The following is a 19,585-nucleotide window of genomic DNA, read 5'->3' as shown; positions in this document are numbered from 1 at the left end:
GAAAAACCCATTTTTACCCCATAAAACCCCCCATAAACCCCTGATCCGATTATGCTGGTTCGCGAACTCGTTCGAATAAATGTAGGTTTACACGTTTGTACCAAATTTCATCAAAATCGGATCAATTTTGCTCGAGTTATCGCGCTAACGGACACATATATAAATATATGAATTTGAACGGATGGTGTTTTTGGCCTCTGGGGACCTCAAAACGAAAAAGTAAATCGGTCCCGGGTCCAGGTCTTACCATGAGACCTACGGTAATAGCTTATTCCCTATATGGGAAATTCGCTAAAATAGATTGGTGCACTGGCGTATGACAACAACATTTTGTTTCTATTATTTTAGGGTCAATTTTATTTTTTATTAATTGTCATTTATTTTACTCTTATATAACTGAAAGAGAAGCTGTTGTTTATGAATAGTAAAATATGTAATTTTATTAAGTGAAAGGTGGTTTCAAGTCTTCGTCGGTGACACCACAGAGTTTTCCTCCAGGCGCATTTGTTTTTATAGACAAATATGTGATAGGCCTATCACCAGTCAGCCAACAGCTTTAGGAAATTAGGAGTAACAGTATCACGTGCATTTTTCTAGGAACTGAGCATTATTTTGATAATCAGTTGAAGCCCCAAGAGTCACTGATGGTGTTGTTGTTTTTGTTTGCTATATATTTTATAAATATTTTAAGTAAGTGTTTTAATTTAAATAATGTACAATTTAATTTATTATACATGGTTGTAATACATTTTTATATCAATGTATGTATATAAAACATTGTTTGTCTGATGTTTCAACACCCGGAAAAAACTCTGTGTGTCACCGTGTTTTAAAATCAAAGACATCGACGAAGGGTTAAATAACTGAAATAATAAGTAACAAATGGTAAAGAAAACTTGGTCCTAGCGGCACCAGACAGAACTAACAATACAATTTTCTCCAGTTGAACCATAAGGATGACAAATCTACTGAGAGAGTATGTTTTGTCTATGGTTTATATTATTCACACCATTACCTTGGATCATCGACATCTAGGGCAAAATATAGTAAATGTTTTACCAATCAATGTTCAACAATTCCACTGCAGTATTTAAAATAGTGTTTGGGAACTTATGACATTAAAAAACACATATTTTTAAAGGTATTATTATTATAACAAAAGACTTAAAAATATGTCTTGAAAATAAATAAATTAGATCCAGTCCTTTAAAGCTTAAAGAAACACTTAAAGTTCCTCTTTCACATATGTTGACTTTAATTCTTCAATTCGCTTGATGTAATCACTTTTCTCTATACAACCTTCACATACTTCATTCCACTTGTTCAAAATCTTCTTCAAATCTCTAACTTTCAGCTTTTTCAGATCGACTGCATTGAGATCTATTTCTTTCTCTGTAAAGAATGCATTCTAGTTAAATACCAAGAAACTAATCAAAAATATCTTCCTAAAACCACAATTTTTTATACTACTAGTCACCCGATTTGGGGGCAAGGTAGTATCTTTGACTGTTAATACAACTAGACATTCCATCCTCATGTTAAATTTATAGGGTATTTACTCAGGGGAGGTATAGAAGAGGCTACGATGACAGCTGTGGGCTTCTTATTAGCTGAGGGAACGCCATTACCGTAACAAAACGATCTGTAGCCATCGGCCTCGGTGTTCTTGTGGTTTGCGTGCCGGGCTGATATGCTGAAGGTCCCGTGTTCAAATCCCGCTGGTAGCATTAACTTTTTGTCCAAGATTTTGTTATTATCAGCAAGTTTGGTTGGTTTGGTTCGGTTATGACAGTTTAATTTTATTATTAAGTCATTATAAAATGTTAATTGAGCAATTTCTAGTTTTATTTAATAAACAGAATTATTTGTTCTATTACTAAACTTTTGTTATATTATTTCATTATCAGCAAGTTTGGTTAGCTCGGTTAGGTTATGATAGTTTAATTTTATAATTAAAAAATAATAAAATTGAATTTGAGGCATTTATTTTATGAACAGAACTATTTTTCGATTAGTAAACCTTCATTGCCAAACTGCTCTCTACTACAGCGCTGTTCACGGAGGAATTTTGAACTAATGCCTCAATCGGACCTCCCCTAAGTCAGACCCAATTTGTAGCCAGATCTTTTATCAAAATCGTTGTAGTTGATGTGAGCCACTGACAGATGATCTAAATTACCAAACTCTCTCAAATAGCCTACACAAACTTTTTTCCCGAGCCTAACTTAAGGAATGGCTTAAGCTATGGCAAGTATTACCCATCAACCTGGTCAGTGACAAAAAATAAGGTAGCCTATAAATTGCATTTTCAGACACTAGGGCATATTGTGACTGGCTCACACAACTACGTTCTTTATTAATAAAAAAAATTGGTGACAGCTGGTCCATATAGATGGGATGTCTACTTCAGTATCTTATAGTTAATGATAGTATATTACTTTACGAGCGAGGTGAAGCCGAGCATAGAAACAACTATCGAGCACTGGAAATGGATCCTTCATGACGAGTAGTGAACGATAATTTTCATCAATGCAAACAAATACACAAAGCTTCTTGGTTTTTTTTTTAAATTTAAAAGTTGTATAGCTAATTTGAACAAACAATTTGTTAAACAATTTGTTTAAAAGCCAGCTATTTGAAAACATTTTTTCGTAATGAAACAATGCATTCATTAGTGCTCCTGTAGACACTCTACAATGTTATTGGTCAAATATTGAGACTTAGTACCTACAAAAATCTATTAAAACATCAGATTAAGCTTGCTAATTGCTCTAGACGTACGGACCTTGCCAGTTTTATGATCAAATAAGATTGATAACAATCCAAATGTCATTAAATTTTTCAGAATGTCATCAAAATAGATAACACTTTGTTCTTTAATCTTTACCCTTCAATTTAACATAAATTGTTTACTTATCTTCAATAGTAGGCCTACCAGCCTACCCAAGGAATGTCCTTTTGAAATCCCAGTGTTCTTTTTCGAAACTTCAACTTGTTCAAAGGGGCACAAGTGTTTAATTACTAGTACAAGTATACTAATGTAGTAGGTTATTACACCACTTTCTTGCAAGGAATAGGTTGTTTTGTAACTAAGTTACATACGTACCGTATCTCAATGCGCAGAGCTGTGAGTCTTTCTTGTTGAGTTTGGAACACACAACATCTGCTGGCATTGAAGCTTTGATTGGCCATGACAGGTCTCCCAATATTCCAGTGGCTGACTCTTCTTTCCCACCTACATAGTAGCACTGAAATACAAGTTTTCGTTATTTACTTGAGATTGAATACTTCACAATAAACCCAATAGGTTACAGTACATTGTTTTGAATTGTTGTGTGTATTGTTATGTGGCAGCAAATGGTAAATTTGCCAACATTGGTTACTTATAAGGGGTGTGGACTACATTTTTTACTCTTTAATATAATGGAGCAATATTTTAAAAAAATGTTGACCTTAAGGTCTCTTGTTATACCGAACCGGTAAATTGTAAACATAGCCTAGGCAAATTCATGAGCGTGGGGTCAGAGGGGTCTGCTCATAGGCACCTCATCATTGTCTCCGGCGACCATTACAATATCATTAACATCCTTCTTGTTTACAACAAAATTGTGAACATATTTTGCGATTGTGGACATCCTGATTGTCTCCCCCAATTCCGAGGAAATTTAAAAATCCCTCACAATAACAACCAATTTCTGAATTTACGATCTTACAATCTTCACAGACGCACATGAACATATATAATCTAAATGACCTATCCTGATCTTGGCCCAAAAATCATTTCTGTCCCGAAAGCCAATTTCTAAGCTGCTCACAGTTGGCTCGACCCCACCCAGGAGATTTCAGAGACCCACGGACCCCAATCAACTTAACTTAGTTAGATTTAAAACTACTGTATTAAACTGACTATTAGAATCATAAGTTAACTTATATTCATATCATACATAAGCTTTATTAGGTAATGTTTTTGCAATCTTCTTTAGAACAATCTAGGCTACTTACAAATCTGTCTTCTTTGTCATCTTTTATGGTTTTGCAAAACTTCCGAAATTCATGTTCAATTGTTCTTTGACTTGTTTTGAGATCATCTGTCAGTCCTTTGCTGAATCGCTCCACAACATTTATACAAACTGAAATTAAATGTTTTGATTAGTTAACAATTCTAAGTTATGTTGAACAAGAAAGAAGACAATTTAAAGACAAGATCAACCACACACAAGTTTATTGGGTGATCACATTCCTAATTTCTAAACAATCCTTTGTACCATTTTCAACAAAGCTACCTAAAAAATAAAGCAAACTGTACTGTGCAAAGCAACTTCACATCAACACCTGGAACTGGTAAATCTTACATTATTTAAGTTATCCTTCTCAGGTCAACTTATGAACTTAAAATACCGGTTACTGTAATTATTAATTTAGTTTAATTAGTTTAGTTTAGTTTTAATTTTAGGGAAACTAATGTTTTGCAGCAAAGTCTCAGGAACACATTTATGATCAATGTTGTGTTTAAACTAAAAAAAATCATCTAAATAGTCCGTGACTAACTGGTGCTGCTACCTAGTAACCCATTGAACAACCATCTGTAGCGCTATCTGTTCGCTATCGGTGGCGTCAGCTTAAATACCGGTTTTTGACTCCTCATTCTTCAAGCACAGATAGCTGAGAAGGCTAGGGCGTGTGTCACTTGGCCAGTGGCATTCGTCTGCTCGGGTTCGAATCCCGTCCTGTGTGGCAAATAATTGATGACCTGTGTGTTTGTAGCGATATACTACAACCACTGGGGCATAGTGAGGTGTTCATAATCCTTGGTTTAGACATACACCTCGAAATCATCGGATTGGGCGAATCTTTTAGCTAAGTGGTTGTTAGTGTATCCTATGAACATGCAGGTCACCAATGGCCGTTTTGCTAATTTTTTTTAAATAACCTTCCTCTCTATATCCCTTAGAGATTTTTTAAAACAATGATATAATACATAGCACTGAAAGGGTTAATTGAATTATAATAATGCACACAGAAAAATATAGGCCTATTTCACTAAATACTTCCATTATCTGATTTCATACAAACGTGGATTGTTGTGTTTATAAATCAATAAACTTAGATAGATTATATCATAGGTGAGCATTGGGACAATGAAATAGGAGAAAAATAATCGTTTTGGACGTTTTGGTTCAGCCTTTTTTCACAATCATCCTATTGTATGGAAGTGCGTATGTCAGCAGCAGTGGCTTCACATGTGTTTCCAGACTGTTGTTACTGGTTGTTACCAACGTCTCAACAACAGAAATTCCCTGCGAATCCCTGTCATTAGGCTCTGCTACGGATTTGGTCTCGACCAACAATAAATCATTAGGCTCTGACTCGTGAACCCATTTTTCGGTCGTCGCTTATATAGTCCGGGACCAACGTCTGGTCGCGGACCATTAAGTCCCGAGCTCCTGAACCGCCCTTAGACTTCCCATGTAACTTAAGGGGATATGGCAGTGAAATATGCCTAATGAATTTTCTTTTTCAAAAAATTGATTTTTAAAATTTGTCTATTGTTTTTTTTTGTGCTTAGCCTATATTAAGAAAAATACGGAAATTAGTTTTAAAAAATCCGGTCATTGTCTTATTTCAGTAATAATAATAATAACATAATAATATAATAAATAATAATAAAATGCTTGCATAAACAACAATTGATCTATAACTCAACAATAAGTATCTCAATGGTTACACTACCACGTGTAGCTTTAAGCGTGCGATTCCCGCTAATCAGTTGTTTAACATTTTAACTACTAAATTTGATATATCTTCAAAACGATTTATGCTACTAACATGATTCTATTACAAAATGACCCATAAAAAAGTAATAAGTAGGCCTAAATCAAGATAATCTTACTAATATTATAAATGTGAAAGTTTGTGTGTTTGTTTGAAGTTCAATCACGCATTAACTACTAGACGGATTGGGCTGAAATTTTGTATGATTAATAGCTAACATTCCCGATTAACATATAGGCATATTTTTATCTCAAAAATCCTTTCGGGCTCCGTTCCAGTGGCTCTGTGGTTCCCCATGATAACCTTATGAGAATTCATATTTAAAGGGAGTAAAAGTTTTTAGTCAGCTGTTTCAACTTAAGAAGTTGGTTCTATGGTACCTATGCAAAAGCATTAAAAGTTTTAAGATTTACCAACAGGGTGCAGCACTACTTATAACTTTTTTTGCATTCATGGGAACAGCTTATTTGAACTAAGCAACAACAAAAATCTATGATATGCAATGAGAACTGTCAAAGTAGGATTGTTTACAGTTACTTTTATGTTTTTAATTTCATGATTCATTTGTGATATTGGTAATTCTGAGCAATTACTTGGTCAACCCCAATTTTTTTCATATTTTACTACGGTCATCAGGAGGTTCTCAGAAAGCAAGAAACATATAATTTAAGCCCCGCAAGGTTAAGTTAGGTTAGGTTAGGTTAGGTTAAGTTAGGTTATTAATTAACCTAACCTAACGTAACGTAACGGTACTGTTACAATTGGCCTTAGAGATGTATTTGAGACTAAAAAAACATAATAAGTTAGGTTAGGTTAGGTTAAGTTAGGTTATTAATTAACTCAGTAATCGCCGGGAGGATTGTCGGAGGAACCACTAGCCATAGCCATAACGGTACTGTCACAACTGGCCTTCCGCGTGTCTCCCGCAAGCCACTGTTATCGCTTAAACTTTGAACCTTCTTATCGCTCGGCAACCTGTAATATGGCCTTGCGGGCCTTGAATTATATGTTTCTTGCTTTCTGAGAACCTCCTGATGACCGTAGTAAAGTATGAAAAAAATTGGGGTTGACCAAGTAATTGCTCAGAATTACGGTGATATTTTGCGAATCTTTAATAATTTATTTTTCTCTATGGTTTAGGTGAAGTGGTAGAATATTATGGCTATACAGTAAATTTTCAAGAAGAAAATTTGATCAAATCGTGTCTTCCCCCATTGCAAACGCAAAGCTTGAAACTGCAACTTCAACTGCAAGTTCTGTTGTAACTTATAACTGCAATAAGCAATTTATATGCCAATCCCGTACGAAGGACGGGTACTCTGCTAGTGTTATAATACTACCTAAATATTTAGAGGGCACTATATTCCCTGCAAACTGATGGTTTAATGATTAAAATCCAATATTTAGAACTTAAGTTGTATCAAATTTAGTTATTTAAGTAGGCCTACGGTATCTAAAAACAAAAACATGAAAAGTGTACGAAAAAATTTACTTTTAGGCTAACTAAGTTATGTTTAAGTAAATTCCTACCTATTCTTATGCCTATAAAACACATGGTAAGTATAAGTTTGAAAGACCTAAGTTTAGTGATAATGTTAAGGAAGTTAGCATTTTCACTGCACTTATTGGTATGCTTGGAAGAATTTTCCTAACCTAGCTTTTGTTTGAAAATGAACGTTAGGCCTACTGTTAGAAGACGAGTGAAATGGATAATGAAAAGTATTGTTCGTAACCTCCTGAATATTGTCGGATCAGGTAAAATCTTGTACGTTACACGTTACGCAAGAGCTTGTTTACATCACTTGGGTGAATTATGCAACTCGCTTCCGCTCGTTGCACAACATTCACCTGCGTGATGTAAAAACGCTCTTACTAGGCCTACATTTGTAAGGTAAATAGCTAAGTTATTAATTAAAATCAATGTACAGTAGTATCATAGCAAAAGGTTGATTGATACATCACTTGACTGGACACAGAACATTGTAATTAGTCGGTAGACCATCTCAACAGACAGTACCACGTTTTTTTGCTTCAAAAGTGTTAACTTACATGGGAAGTCAGGCAAAACCAAACAATTAATTTAAATTAACTTACCTTCACAGTCTTCTCGTTTCAATGTGTGTGTACTGGTAATAATGTATGCAGCAGAAAAGACCACAAAAAACCACATCTGTCCAATTTTCACATCAAGAGGAGTCATAGTACTAAGTAACTAAGTAGCAGCCAACAAATTAATTTAGGAAAACCAATACTGAATTTGTAGGCCTATTCCTTTTTGATTACAAGTATAGGCCTAGCAGGTAACTGGCCTAGCCTGTATTAGAAAGAAATGTGAATAATTAATTATTATAGCCTATCTAACTTAAACGTTAGAGGCCTAAAATGTAAGATGTAACTGAAAGTAAGCAAGTAGATTAATGTATAAATTCTAGACTATAGTAAGTAAGACCGAAACCGTGAAACTTTAAAATTCCTGCTGAACAATACGCATGTAATTAATAATGACAACAGAACAACCTATCATGAAGCACCAGCTCAGCTAACAGTAACAGTTCAGTTTCACTGTTTCACAGTATACACACACAAACATAGCAACAGCCGCTCGATCGGTTCGGTTCGGTTCCGGTATTTCAACTTTGAAACTCGGTCTCGACTCGCACAAAACGTGCTTGTTTTTGATTGGTTGATACGTTCGATATGTTGTACAGTCAATGGTTGTACGTAGAGGCTTGAAGGAAAACATAGAAGGCCACGTGTGAAATAATTACCATCGATTATTTATTTTTTGAACTCACGTATCGAATTGGGCTTGGGCTGCTGGAGGAAAAACTCCAAAGGAAAGATGGTGACGTGACATCCACGAAGGCCGAGCCAAAAAACACGCTGAACGTGAAATAGGCTGAACTGTCGAATATAAGAAAATTCGAACACTAGGATCTTTGTGAACAGCATTTTAGTCGGACCAAACTTCACTTACAAAGCTCTTTTTGACTTAAATGGTCAAGTAGAGTGTGTATGTGTGACAACTTTAATGACTCGTTTGTGGAAGCAAACCGTTGGGTCGGAACAAGGCCGCCTTTAACTCCAGGCCGCGGCCTTCGAAGTGGCAACGTCGCAAGAAGTGTTGTAACAGCTGTTTTGTTTGGAAGCAGCTAATGGTATTTGTGTGTTTACGACAGATTGGTTACTGGACTATGACAATATTGCATCCGCTTAAATGTACAGATATAGATTTTTAACTAGTGGCTTGTAGGGACATAAGTCCCTAAAAAGCTCAAATGTAAAACAACTTTTTGCAATACCGGTATTTAAACAAACTCAGAATAACATTATCTATGTCAGAATAGGCATCCCTACACCATATCTTTTGTGTAAAAACCAGTTTGTTGTTCTTCTTTGTTTGCTTTTGTTGATGTCATTTTCAATAAATAATTTGAATCACTCCAGTGGTTTAACATGAAAAGGCAGCAAACATATCATTGTTTGTGAATAAATACTGGTTTACTAAGGTAGCTTTGGTCTTGTGGTTAATGAGGATAATTAAAAGCTTCCCTGTTTGGAATTTTAAAAATTCATTGGAGGTTCGCCTTCAGATGAATTGAAGACACCTGCAATTTCATCTGCAGTAGGCTTATTATACCTACGACGATCCATATTCATCCTGTCTACAAACCTAAGTTCTAATTCACTGTCACCTTGTACAACCATTTCTTCCGAAGCTCTTTTGTAAATTTGTGCAAATGTATTTTCTAATAGAATTTCAGCTAGTTTTGACAATATTTCAGGTTTTAAGTCACTATTTTCTCGACGCCTTTGACGAATTTCTGTTGCTGTTGATGTGTCAATAATGTACAATTGGCCATACACGGGGTCTTCATCATGTTGAGGCAGCAAATCTGAGATTGAACGATAAATCTGTCTTTGAATTTTGAAACAGTATGGCCCTTTTCCTGGAATATCTTTCTTACTGGCTGAAAAATAAGCAAAAGCCATCGCACTGTTGCATTGTCGAATGAATTTATACAGTTGTGGGCTCTCTTCAAACAAACTTTTAAGTTCTACATTAGTTTTTGACTGAGGAAGGTTAATAAGTCCGTTGTGGCAACGGTGCCGTGTTTCCCCCGGACGTGCGTGAGGCGGACAGTGCGTGAGCCGGACAAAACTGGTTCGGGTGGGTAACTGAGCGGACGTCTCCCTGCATCTACCCGGCTCGCGGGAAATATCCCCGTTACCGAATCGTCCGAGGAATTATCGCGTTTTGCCTCCCGGCGCCCAGTTCTTTCAACCACACCTAAACTACCGAAGCAATATAGCTCTGATTTTGTAGGTTAATAGCTAAGAGACTATGTTTTATCTATAACTAGCAGAGTACCCGTCCTTCGTACGGGGTTTGCATATAAGTATAAATGTTTATTGCAGTTATGGGAGAAGACGCGGTTTAAGACAATTTGGTCTTTTAATTTATACGGTATCCTATAGTGTAACACACATCTACCATAGCCCAAATGTTCTACCACTGCACCTAAGCCATGGAAAAAAGTAAAGTTCTCATTGTGTACCACAACTTTTTGTTGCTAATTGGTTCAAATTAGCTGTGGTCATAAATGCAAAAAACATAATAGTGCTGTACCCTATTGGCAAGCCTTATAACTTTTTAATGCTATTTTGCTATTTAATATCATAACCAACTTATGCAGTTGAAAAGGCTGACAAAATTCTTTAATTTCTTTAAATATGAATACTCATAAGGTTAACATGAGACACTCCATGGCCAGAGCCACTGGGGCGGAGCCTGAAAGGATTTTTGAGGTAAGAATATGTCTATATGTTAATCGGGAATGTCAGCTATCGTCATACCAAATTTCAACCTTGTCGGTTTAGTATTCTTCGCGTTTACTTGTCACAAACATCCATCCATCCATCCATCCATCCATACATCCATATAAATCCAAACTTTCTTACTTATAATATTTAGTCGGATAAGTAAACTGTTGTAATATTGCTCGTTTATGAATATATTTTCTTTAAACTTGGCAAATTTATTTATTTCATACTAAGCTAATAATATTTTTCTAAAAATCACACTTCGTTACCCTCCCTGTACCTGTAGGCAGCAAACCTAGGTACTCGTTAAACCTAACGTTATTGAATTATATTGAATTGAAAATAAAGCCACACAAATGGAAATTTGCTTTGGCTGCAGGTTTGCTGCGGTGGGGGTATTATGGAATTGTAATTGATGTAGATAGAAGACTTTGTGGTAGTACATGATTTCTAATGCATATAAGATACTAAATAAATCAATCCCGTTGGTCACAATTAGTTGTGCCGGTCAGCCGGTCGCTTGTTATTTTATTGAATTACTACTGCAAATCAGCGCTACTATTCGTATTTGCTAGCAGCTATACCCGTGCCTTGCAACGGGGTCAGTATGCAAAAGATACACATAGGTTCTTTGAAAATACCAATTGGTTTCACTCCTACCATTTAATTTAGAAACAAAATTTAACTGTATTACTTAACTTGATAATAGTACGTTTTTGTTAACTCATACTGTTAATACTTATTTAGGCTCGGCCTACCTACGATACAAAACCAATGATGGATTTAAAGGTATAATAAAAGAATGTGTTTAATGGTTTGCACTATAAACGAAAAGCTATCACAATAGTTCCAAACAAAAAAATAGAAAAAAAAGGAAAATATAAATAAATATGGAAAATTATGGGTAATTTTCTAACATATTTTTGTGAAATTATAATCAGGCAAATGGAAATTCGCTCAGTCTATAGATTTGCTGCGGCAGGGGGATTATATATTACTGGTTTACACCAAAATAATTCAAAGAAATAAACCTCATAAAACTCACGATAAGGGCCTAGGTTGATACGGCAATGATTATCTATCTATCTATCTATATATTAATAGGCAAGCATGTTTCTTTAAAACCTTTTTTCTCAGCTCGTGTGCATCGTAGGGAAAATCTACGCATACCGTTAGAAAGCTATTTTCCTGTAGGTATGCAGAATCCCTTTATAAATTTAAATAGGCTCAAAGATAAGCACAAAAAATGAGTTTAAAGATTTGAAAAAATTAACATAGATCTTATGCGTTGCCATGCTGGTGACGAAATAACAACGAAATATAAACAGGAAATCAAAACAAATGGAAGATACTCCAATCACATGTTTTATTTACAGTGCGGGGTGAAAATAGAGAAGTGAGTACATTACATATTTTTGGTCGAGTTTCGACCACTGGACGACCTCTCGTACTTATTTAATACGCAAGCAGGTTTTTTTGTGACAATTACTCCTCCGAAACTACTGAACCGATTGACATGTTTTTGGTTTCATTTAAAAGAGCGTAAGGTGAAGTTGTGCAGGAAACTTTTTTTTAGGGAAATAATTTAAGAGAGGCCTGGGGCCCTTTAAAGTTTCGTATTTCTCCATAAGATTAACATGGAAACAAACATTGTTATGAAACTCCTGCTGTTGTCAGGAATGCTGTTCAGCTACTTAATTTTATTTGTTTACAAGGAGAATCGTTTCTTGGTGCCATGTGGCCAATGAATTATACTTTTGCATATATTTTAAATGTTATACACTATGTTAATGATAGTACTGTAATACATTAAGAGATATTCATTTAAATAATCAAAAAGCATGATTGAGCCTTTGCCTATATGGTTCCTTGTAGAATATTAATTAGTTCCTATACCGGTATCTATAAATGATTTTTTTACAACAAATTTTTCCCAGTAAAACATTATTACAGCATTTCACAAATATTAGAACAGACTCAGTATAATAGATCATAAACATAAACAAATGAAGTAACTGAAAGAATCATATACTTATGAAATCACATTAACATATTATGGTTTGACAGCTCCATTTAAGTAATGTTAAATAATGTTTACCTACGACCGTTTTTTAAAGTAGCCATTTCAGTCCAGTTCTTAGAATTGAAAAGTTTCACTTTACAGCTGTTTACTTTCATATCAGCATAGTTTTTCTCATATCAACACAGGTAACGGACCAATGAGGTTCAAGTATTGAGAGAAAAGAATTAAAATTGTAATGCTTCGAACGTCAACTAATCAGCTGATCAGCTGATCAGTTGACCAATTTAATTGTTGATCCGACTTGTTCATGTTGATACTCGTGTATGCTTAATTAAGTTGGTGGAAATCCAAAAATAAATGAAATATTTGCCGAATTGTACCTGATACAATATTATTTATGGTAAGAATGCTGGTAGCAATGTAATATTTAACGAAGTTTAACAAACACGTAATTACAGGAAATCAACTGATTATACAACAAGTCGTTGCATCACTTTCAGTGGCAATGACAATACACGAAAACATAACCTCTCTAATAAGTTATCAGTAGTGATTGTTAGTAATTAAATTCAGATTGATAGTAATTAAAAAACGGTCGTAGGTAAAGTAGTGTACGCAACTCGCGTTAATAGTCTTTACGCAATCGTTGCGTAAACTACTATTACAATAGGGCTAGTGACATCATTATTTTAAATTTATAATCCTTACCCTCTCTGTTCTAACATTCGTGCAGTATTTAATTTGTTTGAACCAGCTGTGTGGCATTGTGAAATCAAAATTCATTTGACAGTTTGTTAGTTCTGCTTGTTTACATTTTTGAGCTTTGTAGGTTTGTTCTTTGTTACCATGGATACCATCAATCAATATTTACTTTTAAATCTCTCACCTCAAATTTTTGAAAGCCCACGGGGCAGAGCCCTAGGACAATATCGAAGCGGGAATAGTTCTATATGTATCCTTGGAGCTGTAGCTACAGTTGTGTGCAATTTGAGCCCAGTCGGTTCAGTAGTTTTTGAGATTATCTCATACAAACACACAGACACCACCTCTTCTTTATAATAGTATCCTTATATGTATAATACGTGAAGGCAATTTCTACGAAACACTACTCCTCCGTTAATAATGGACGGATTTTTACAAACGACGAGTCAAAATAAAGTATTTTTTGTGTAGACACCCCGTTCACCAATACCTGTAATAAAAGTCCTCCGGCTTTTCCCTACAGGCCATCAATGTTGGAGTTTCTCCCATAAGATTATCATGGGTGAATCTAAATATTTAATTGGAAACTTTGTCCCCACTAATTTGAGAGAACGGCTCGGCGTAGAAACTTGGTAGGCCTACAAGTGTCCAAAGAAAGGTCTTGGTCTGTAGATGAGTTATCAAAAAAAAAAAACTAAGCAAAATCCCTTAGGACTCTGCCCCAGAAGCCTTTAAAGATCCCTCCACAGAGTTGTTTACATTTTGGCACGTTTCAAGTAATTAAAAGCCTTCTCAAGCTTGTAGAGAATACATCAAAATAGTTTCATCGTGATATGTTTGTTCGTTTTCCCGTCGAAGAGAGCGTAAAATAACATCTTGTGCGTCACAGACAGGCAGAAATTGAGTAAGCACGCGTTTCTGCTTTCCCATCGTATGACTCGTTCCATACGATGAAACTATCCGAAACATATATCATTCTAAGCCATGTACAGACAAAACTCTAATTTTAGCGAATTTCCCATATATTCCATATAGCAATTACAGTAGGTCTCATGGTAAGACTAGATCCAGGACCAATTTACTTTTTCGTTTTGTTAGGGTGTTTTACGGGGTGAAAAATTGATTTTTCCTATGTTTGACCCTAAAAAAAACAAAGTTTTATAATTTCCCTCCAAGCCATTTTGTAGAGCTTACAGTTTTTTATGAATATTTTAGTAAAAATCGAACCCGGTAAATGGAAATTCTGCAAAGTCTGCAGGTTTGTTGAGGCGGGTGTATTATTTACATAGATTTTTGGTTCTTATGTCACTGAATTGTATTCACAGCATTAGTCATCAACATACATTTCTGTGTATTCAAAATATTCTGAACTAATAAGTAAACAATTGAAACATAATTCAAAGATTTGAATATAGTCGAGTAAATCCGTAAGGCAACCCTAAGAAAATTGCTTAATTAAAGATTGGTTATTTTGACTAAGAATTGTGTGCATTTACTAGTGAAACGGTGTAAAGAAATCGGAGTCTCTGAAGTCCAAAATTAAAGATGGCGTAAACGATTTTTGTCAAATACTTGTATACTGTTCATTCAAACATTTTTTATTTATGAGTATTTTTTGCTTGAAACAATCATTGTTGGGGAGAGTGTATTTAATTAATCTGTTGGGTATATTTATATTTATGCTGTTAGGAGATAGTTACGTTTCTAAATTTCAAATATTGTCAAACATCTAGAGTTGTTTACGATCGCATAAACCACTCATTCGTTCTGCTAGGGCAATTAGTCGGCTTCTTAACAAAGCAGTTGAGACCTTCCTTCTGCGTAAAGAACAAATACGGTCACAAAAACTCCTTTTCTATCTAGGACCGTGGGGTGGTAGTCCTATGTGGTCTGTGGTCTATGTGATTAGTAGCCTACTGATTGTCGTGTCAGCCGAGTAACATTGTTTTCTTTCAGCATCTCACGTATTTCATTCGTTTTAAATTATGACTCTTAATCCACATTTAGTAGTTTCGTTATAGAAATTAATTTATTACAGTTTCACTATACAGTCCACTGATATAATTTGCTTATATCATATCTACATCAATAAAATCATAGTTTAGTTGAAAGTGTTAGTTTGTATTATTACCAAAACATTGGCGCATCAAGTGCCGCAACAATTATTAGTAGGTATGAAAATAAAGAACATAAGCTATTAAAGATCAACATGTATATTTTATTTACGTAAATATGTCATATTTATGACGGAAACCTTATCTTAACCTACATTAATTTTGTATTTACAATAACGGCATTATAGCCCAGCTCCGATGCACAATTTTTATTTCAGCTGCAGTTATTTTAATAAGAACAAAATGAGAGCATTCTATTGGCTGAGGGAACACCATTAGCGCAATGAAACTGTGTGAAACCATCGGCCTCGGTAGTCTAGTGGATAGCGTACCGGGCATTTAAACTTATGGTACCAGGTTCGAAACCCATCGGGGGCACAAACTTTTTGTTCAAGATTTTTGCATTATCAGCAAGTTTGGTTAGTTTTGTTAGGTTATAACAGTTAAATTTTATAATTAAAACCCTATAAAATTGAATTGGAGCTATTTATAGTTTTATTTTATGAACAGAACTATTTTTTCGATTAGTAAACCTTCATTTAATTTTTTCATTATCAGCAAGTTTGGTTAGTTTGGTTAGGTTATGGCAGTTTAATTTTATAATTAAAAAATATAAAATTTAATTTGAGGCATTTATAGTTTTATTTTATGAACAGAACTATTTTTTCTATTAGTAAACCTTCATTCAATTTTGTCATTATCAGCAAGTTTGGTTAGTTAGGTTAGGTTATGACAGTTTAATTAAAAAAATAATTATATATTTTTTTTAGTTTTAGGCCTACAATAATATTTTTTTTAATTTCTTATTTTTAAACTCTCATTTTGTCCGTATTAAAAAACTGCAGCTGAAATAAAAATCGTGCAGCTCCGATTGCTTATACAATTATAAACGTGGAACACATGGGTTATGGTTTAAACGCTTGAATCAATGCAAATGTGAATGTCAATATAACTTTTTTAACGATATTTTTCGTATATATTTCGTGGTTCGCTGATGTACTCACCATCTGTCCTCTTATGCAGTAATTAGTAGCCAAAATGGTGGAATCCGAAACTGTTAAGGATTTATTTCTAGGTTATAGCTAGCTAGAACCACAGACAAGGGAAAAATGTCTAAAATTACATCTCTATCTGTGTTTTTTACTCCCCTTCATTACGAACAACGTGTATCAATACCTATCTTTACACAAACGTTCTCTTCCTTCACTTAAAATTGTTGGTAAAAATAATTATGAAGCTCAATGGTGAAGGTCAATAACAATATACTATATGGAACCCTGATGACTCCGCTCAATTTTGTAAATGCCTCTGCAAACACCACCTAGTTAATATACAGTATATGGATGTGTCATAATTAAAAGAATCCGGAACCGCAGTAAAGCAGTATATAAAATACAGGCTGAGAATCATGAAACAGTCTTGTTCCCAACCGTGGTTCAGGACTAAAAGTGAAGTTTAAATTTTGATTGTAAAATAGACAACACCTAAGTAATCATTATCAAGTAAATTGTTATGGAACATGCTCAGGTTCATTGTTCATAAGCATGTGCAATATTTGATGTAATACCATAGACTAACCAACACAAGGAGTATGTTTTATCTATGGTAATACTAAAATTTAAAGGCTTTACTTTCATTTTTTTTAATTTTACAAGAGGTTCTACCCACGAATTCATGGGTAAACAGAAGTCTAAATTAATTTAATCAACTTTGAATTTCCCCATTTCATTGCAAGGGCCCAAGTTCGAGAAATTGTCATCTGAAAGGATGTCAAAGGCAGTGGAACCTTCATACCTTACGTCTAAGGTGGCCGAGGTGGGTACGGTTGTATCTGAGCTCGCCGCTCTCTTTCACGACGTCTTTAATACTTTAATTAAATATTTTTCAATGAATTGGCGACCTGATGTTAAAGATCGGTGATAACCTCTTGGAACGAACAACATACATGGGTCTGACTTAGGGGAGGTACGAATGAGGCATTTAGTTCTAAATTCCTCCGTGAACAGCGCTGTAGTAGAGAGCACTTTGGCAATGAAGGTTTACTAATCGCAAAAATAGTTCTGTTCATAAAATAAAATTATAAATGCCTCAAATTCAATTTTATTATTTTTTAATTATAAAATTAAACTATCATAACCTAACCGAACTAACCAAACTTGCTGATAAAGAAATAATATAACAAAAGTTTAGTAATCGGAAAAATAATTCTGTTTATTAAATAAAACTAGAAATTGCTCAATTAAAATTTTATAATGACTTAATAATAAAATTAAACTGTAATAACCGAACCAAACCAACCAAACTTGCTGATAATAAAAAAATCTTGGACAAAAAGCTAATGCTACCAGCGGGATTCGAACCCGGGACCTACAGTATATCAGCCCAGCACGCTAACCATTAGACCACCGAGGCCGATGGCTATTGTCCGTTTTGTTACGGTAATGGCGTTCCCTCAGCTAATAAGAAGCTCACAGCTGTCATCGTAGCCTCTTCTGTACCTCCTCTGAGTAAATACCCAACATAAATGGTTTGTTTATCTCATATTCATCGTGTTTCGAACACCTTAATCACTTACTTGTAACAAACAGCTAGAAATAGCTTCACTGACTGTCCATTCACCGTACCTCGTTTAAGAACATAAAAGTAAATAAAAAATAAGTAAACAAAAATTTAAACAAACAACCTATATTGTCAATTGCATTGGCCAGCTGTTGTTCACTAAATTAATCGAATAATGTTAACTTCCAAAACATGCAAGGCGTAGCCCTTTGGAAATCAGCCAGTGGGGGAGAGCCCTTAGGTAATTCGTCCATGGATATCAATACTTTTCGGCAAATCTACACACTCTAAGCTTCATTTTGATATGCTATATGCCTATATTTTTATATGGTAAATGGCCTTAAGCGTTTACATAAAATTTGATTGTATCACTTTAATAATATAATAGATATAATAGACTAGGTGAAACCCGTCGAAATCGACGGATACTTTCAAGGCTTACGCTAATTCATCTAACTGCGATAAATTGAGTAAAATTATACATAATTTGAGCATTTAGCTTGTTTGAAGATTAATAAGTGTAAAAACAATAATGATATTAATTGCGTTAGTTACCAAAATATGGTTGATCATTTAATGAATAAAATATTTCCCATATTGCAAGTCATCGGCGTTGTTAGTATGCTATCAGGTATCTCTTTCTTTGGAAGAACCTTTAAATAGCATTAAAATTATATTGGTGGATCTTTTGTAGCTAAACACTTCCGTGATTTCATCAGTGTAATGCAGATTAATCTATGATTTTATTTGGAAAAAATCTGTTTGTTGGGAAGACACGTACTATCTTCAAAGGGAGGTACATCCGTTACAGTGTAAGTTTGATTTTTCCTTCGTCACGTCGCGTCAGTTCATATCGTACTTCTGTGCCAATGAATAACCCTCTAGCACAGTTTTGAGAAATTTGGTTGTGTGGTTACTGTTAAAGGTGGAATTCCTAGACATATGGGGGATGTCAGTTAGTTGTTTCAGCCTTATCAGTTACATAAAGTTGTCAATATAATCTATCTATGGAATGTTAGGTGTAGTGGAATATACTTGAAGTGAAATTGGCTTTTATTCTTGAACTGTTAGGGGCCTCCTCATTTATATGGTCGTGCAGCTTCATTGGCAACAAATGATGCGAATAAAATAGTAATGTGGCAATTCCAAAAAGCAAAATACCCCCGCCGCAGCAAACCTGCAGACTAAGCGAATTCCAACTTGTCTGATTACATTTTTACTAAAATATTTCCATAAATAAGACATATTATTCCCTATTTAAATAACATTAGATTTAACAAGTGCTTAGGTTTGCTGCTACGGGGAAGGTAAAAAGTGTTTTTTGACCATACATCAATAGTATAGGATGAAATAAATAAATTTGCCAAATTTTATCAATATATACCCATAAACAAGTAAACTACAACAATTTTCATTTTCTCCATAAGAATAACATGGGAATTTTTAATTACACTATTTTTGAATTTTCTCCGTGACCGTTAGGCATACAACAGCGCTTCAATATACTAAATTATTTCTTTTTTTAAGCTCTACAAAATGTTTTAGAAAGAAATCACAAATTTTTTTGTTTTTAGGTTCAAAAATGGGAAAA

At 34.6% G+C, this 19,585-nt stretch overlaps 1 protein-coding gene across 1 annotated transcript; it reads right to left on the bottom strand.

Moving 5' to 3' along the window:
* Positions 1–1,130: 1,130 nt before the first annotated feature.
* On the bottom strand, positions 1,131–8,298 carry LOC128994778 (mesencephalic astrocyte-derived neurotrophic factor homolog). The gene is made up of 4 exons (XM_054419543.1): positions 7,867–8,298; positions 4,003–4,130; positions 3,107–3,248; positions 1,131–1,392 (listed from the first exon to the last, which is right to left on the bottom strand). The coding sequence occupies exons 1-4, from the start codon at positions 7,970–7,972 to the stop codon at positions 1,226–1,228; spliced, it is 543 nt and encodes a 180-aa protein (XP_054275518.1). The 5' UTR covers positions 7,973–8,298; the 3' UTR covers positions 1,131–1,225.
* Between the last annotated feature and the right edge of the window lie 11,287 nt (positions 8,299–19,585).

Source organism: Macrosteles quadrilineatus, unplaced genomic scaffold (assembly GCF_028750875.1).
Source record: "Macrosteles quadrilineatus isolate MER2022 unplaced genomic scaffold, UCM_ALF_1.0 Scaffold_5__1_contigs__length_97177068, whole genome shotgun sequence".
Taxonomy (NCBI): Eukaryota; Metazoa; Arthropoda; class Insecta; order Hemiptera; family Cicadellidae; genus Macrosteles; species Macrosteles quadrilineatus.
The sequence above is the reverse complement of the archived record's forward strand: the minus strand, read 5'-3'. Positions and strand labels throughout refer to the sequence as shown.

Bases quoted from the DNA above. Each gene is read 5' to 3' on its own strand.
- LOC128994778 (XM_054419543.1), bottom strand. From the start codon at position 7,972: ATGACTCCTCTTGATGTGAAAATTGGACAGATGTGGTTTTTTGTGGTC. The intron at 4,131-7,866 runs GTAAGTTAATTT...ATTTAATTTCAG, and splicing joins GAAACGAGAAGACTGTGAAG to TTTGTATAAATGTTGTGGAG. The intron at 1,393-3,106 runs GTACGTATGTAA...CATTCTTTACAG, and splicing joins GCTCTGCGCATTGAGATACG to AGAAAGAAATAGATCTCAAT.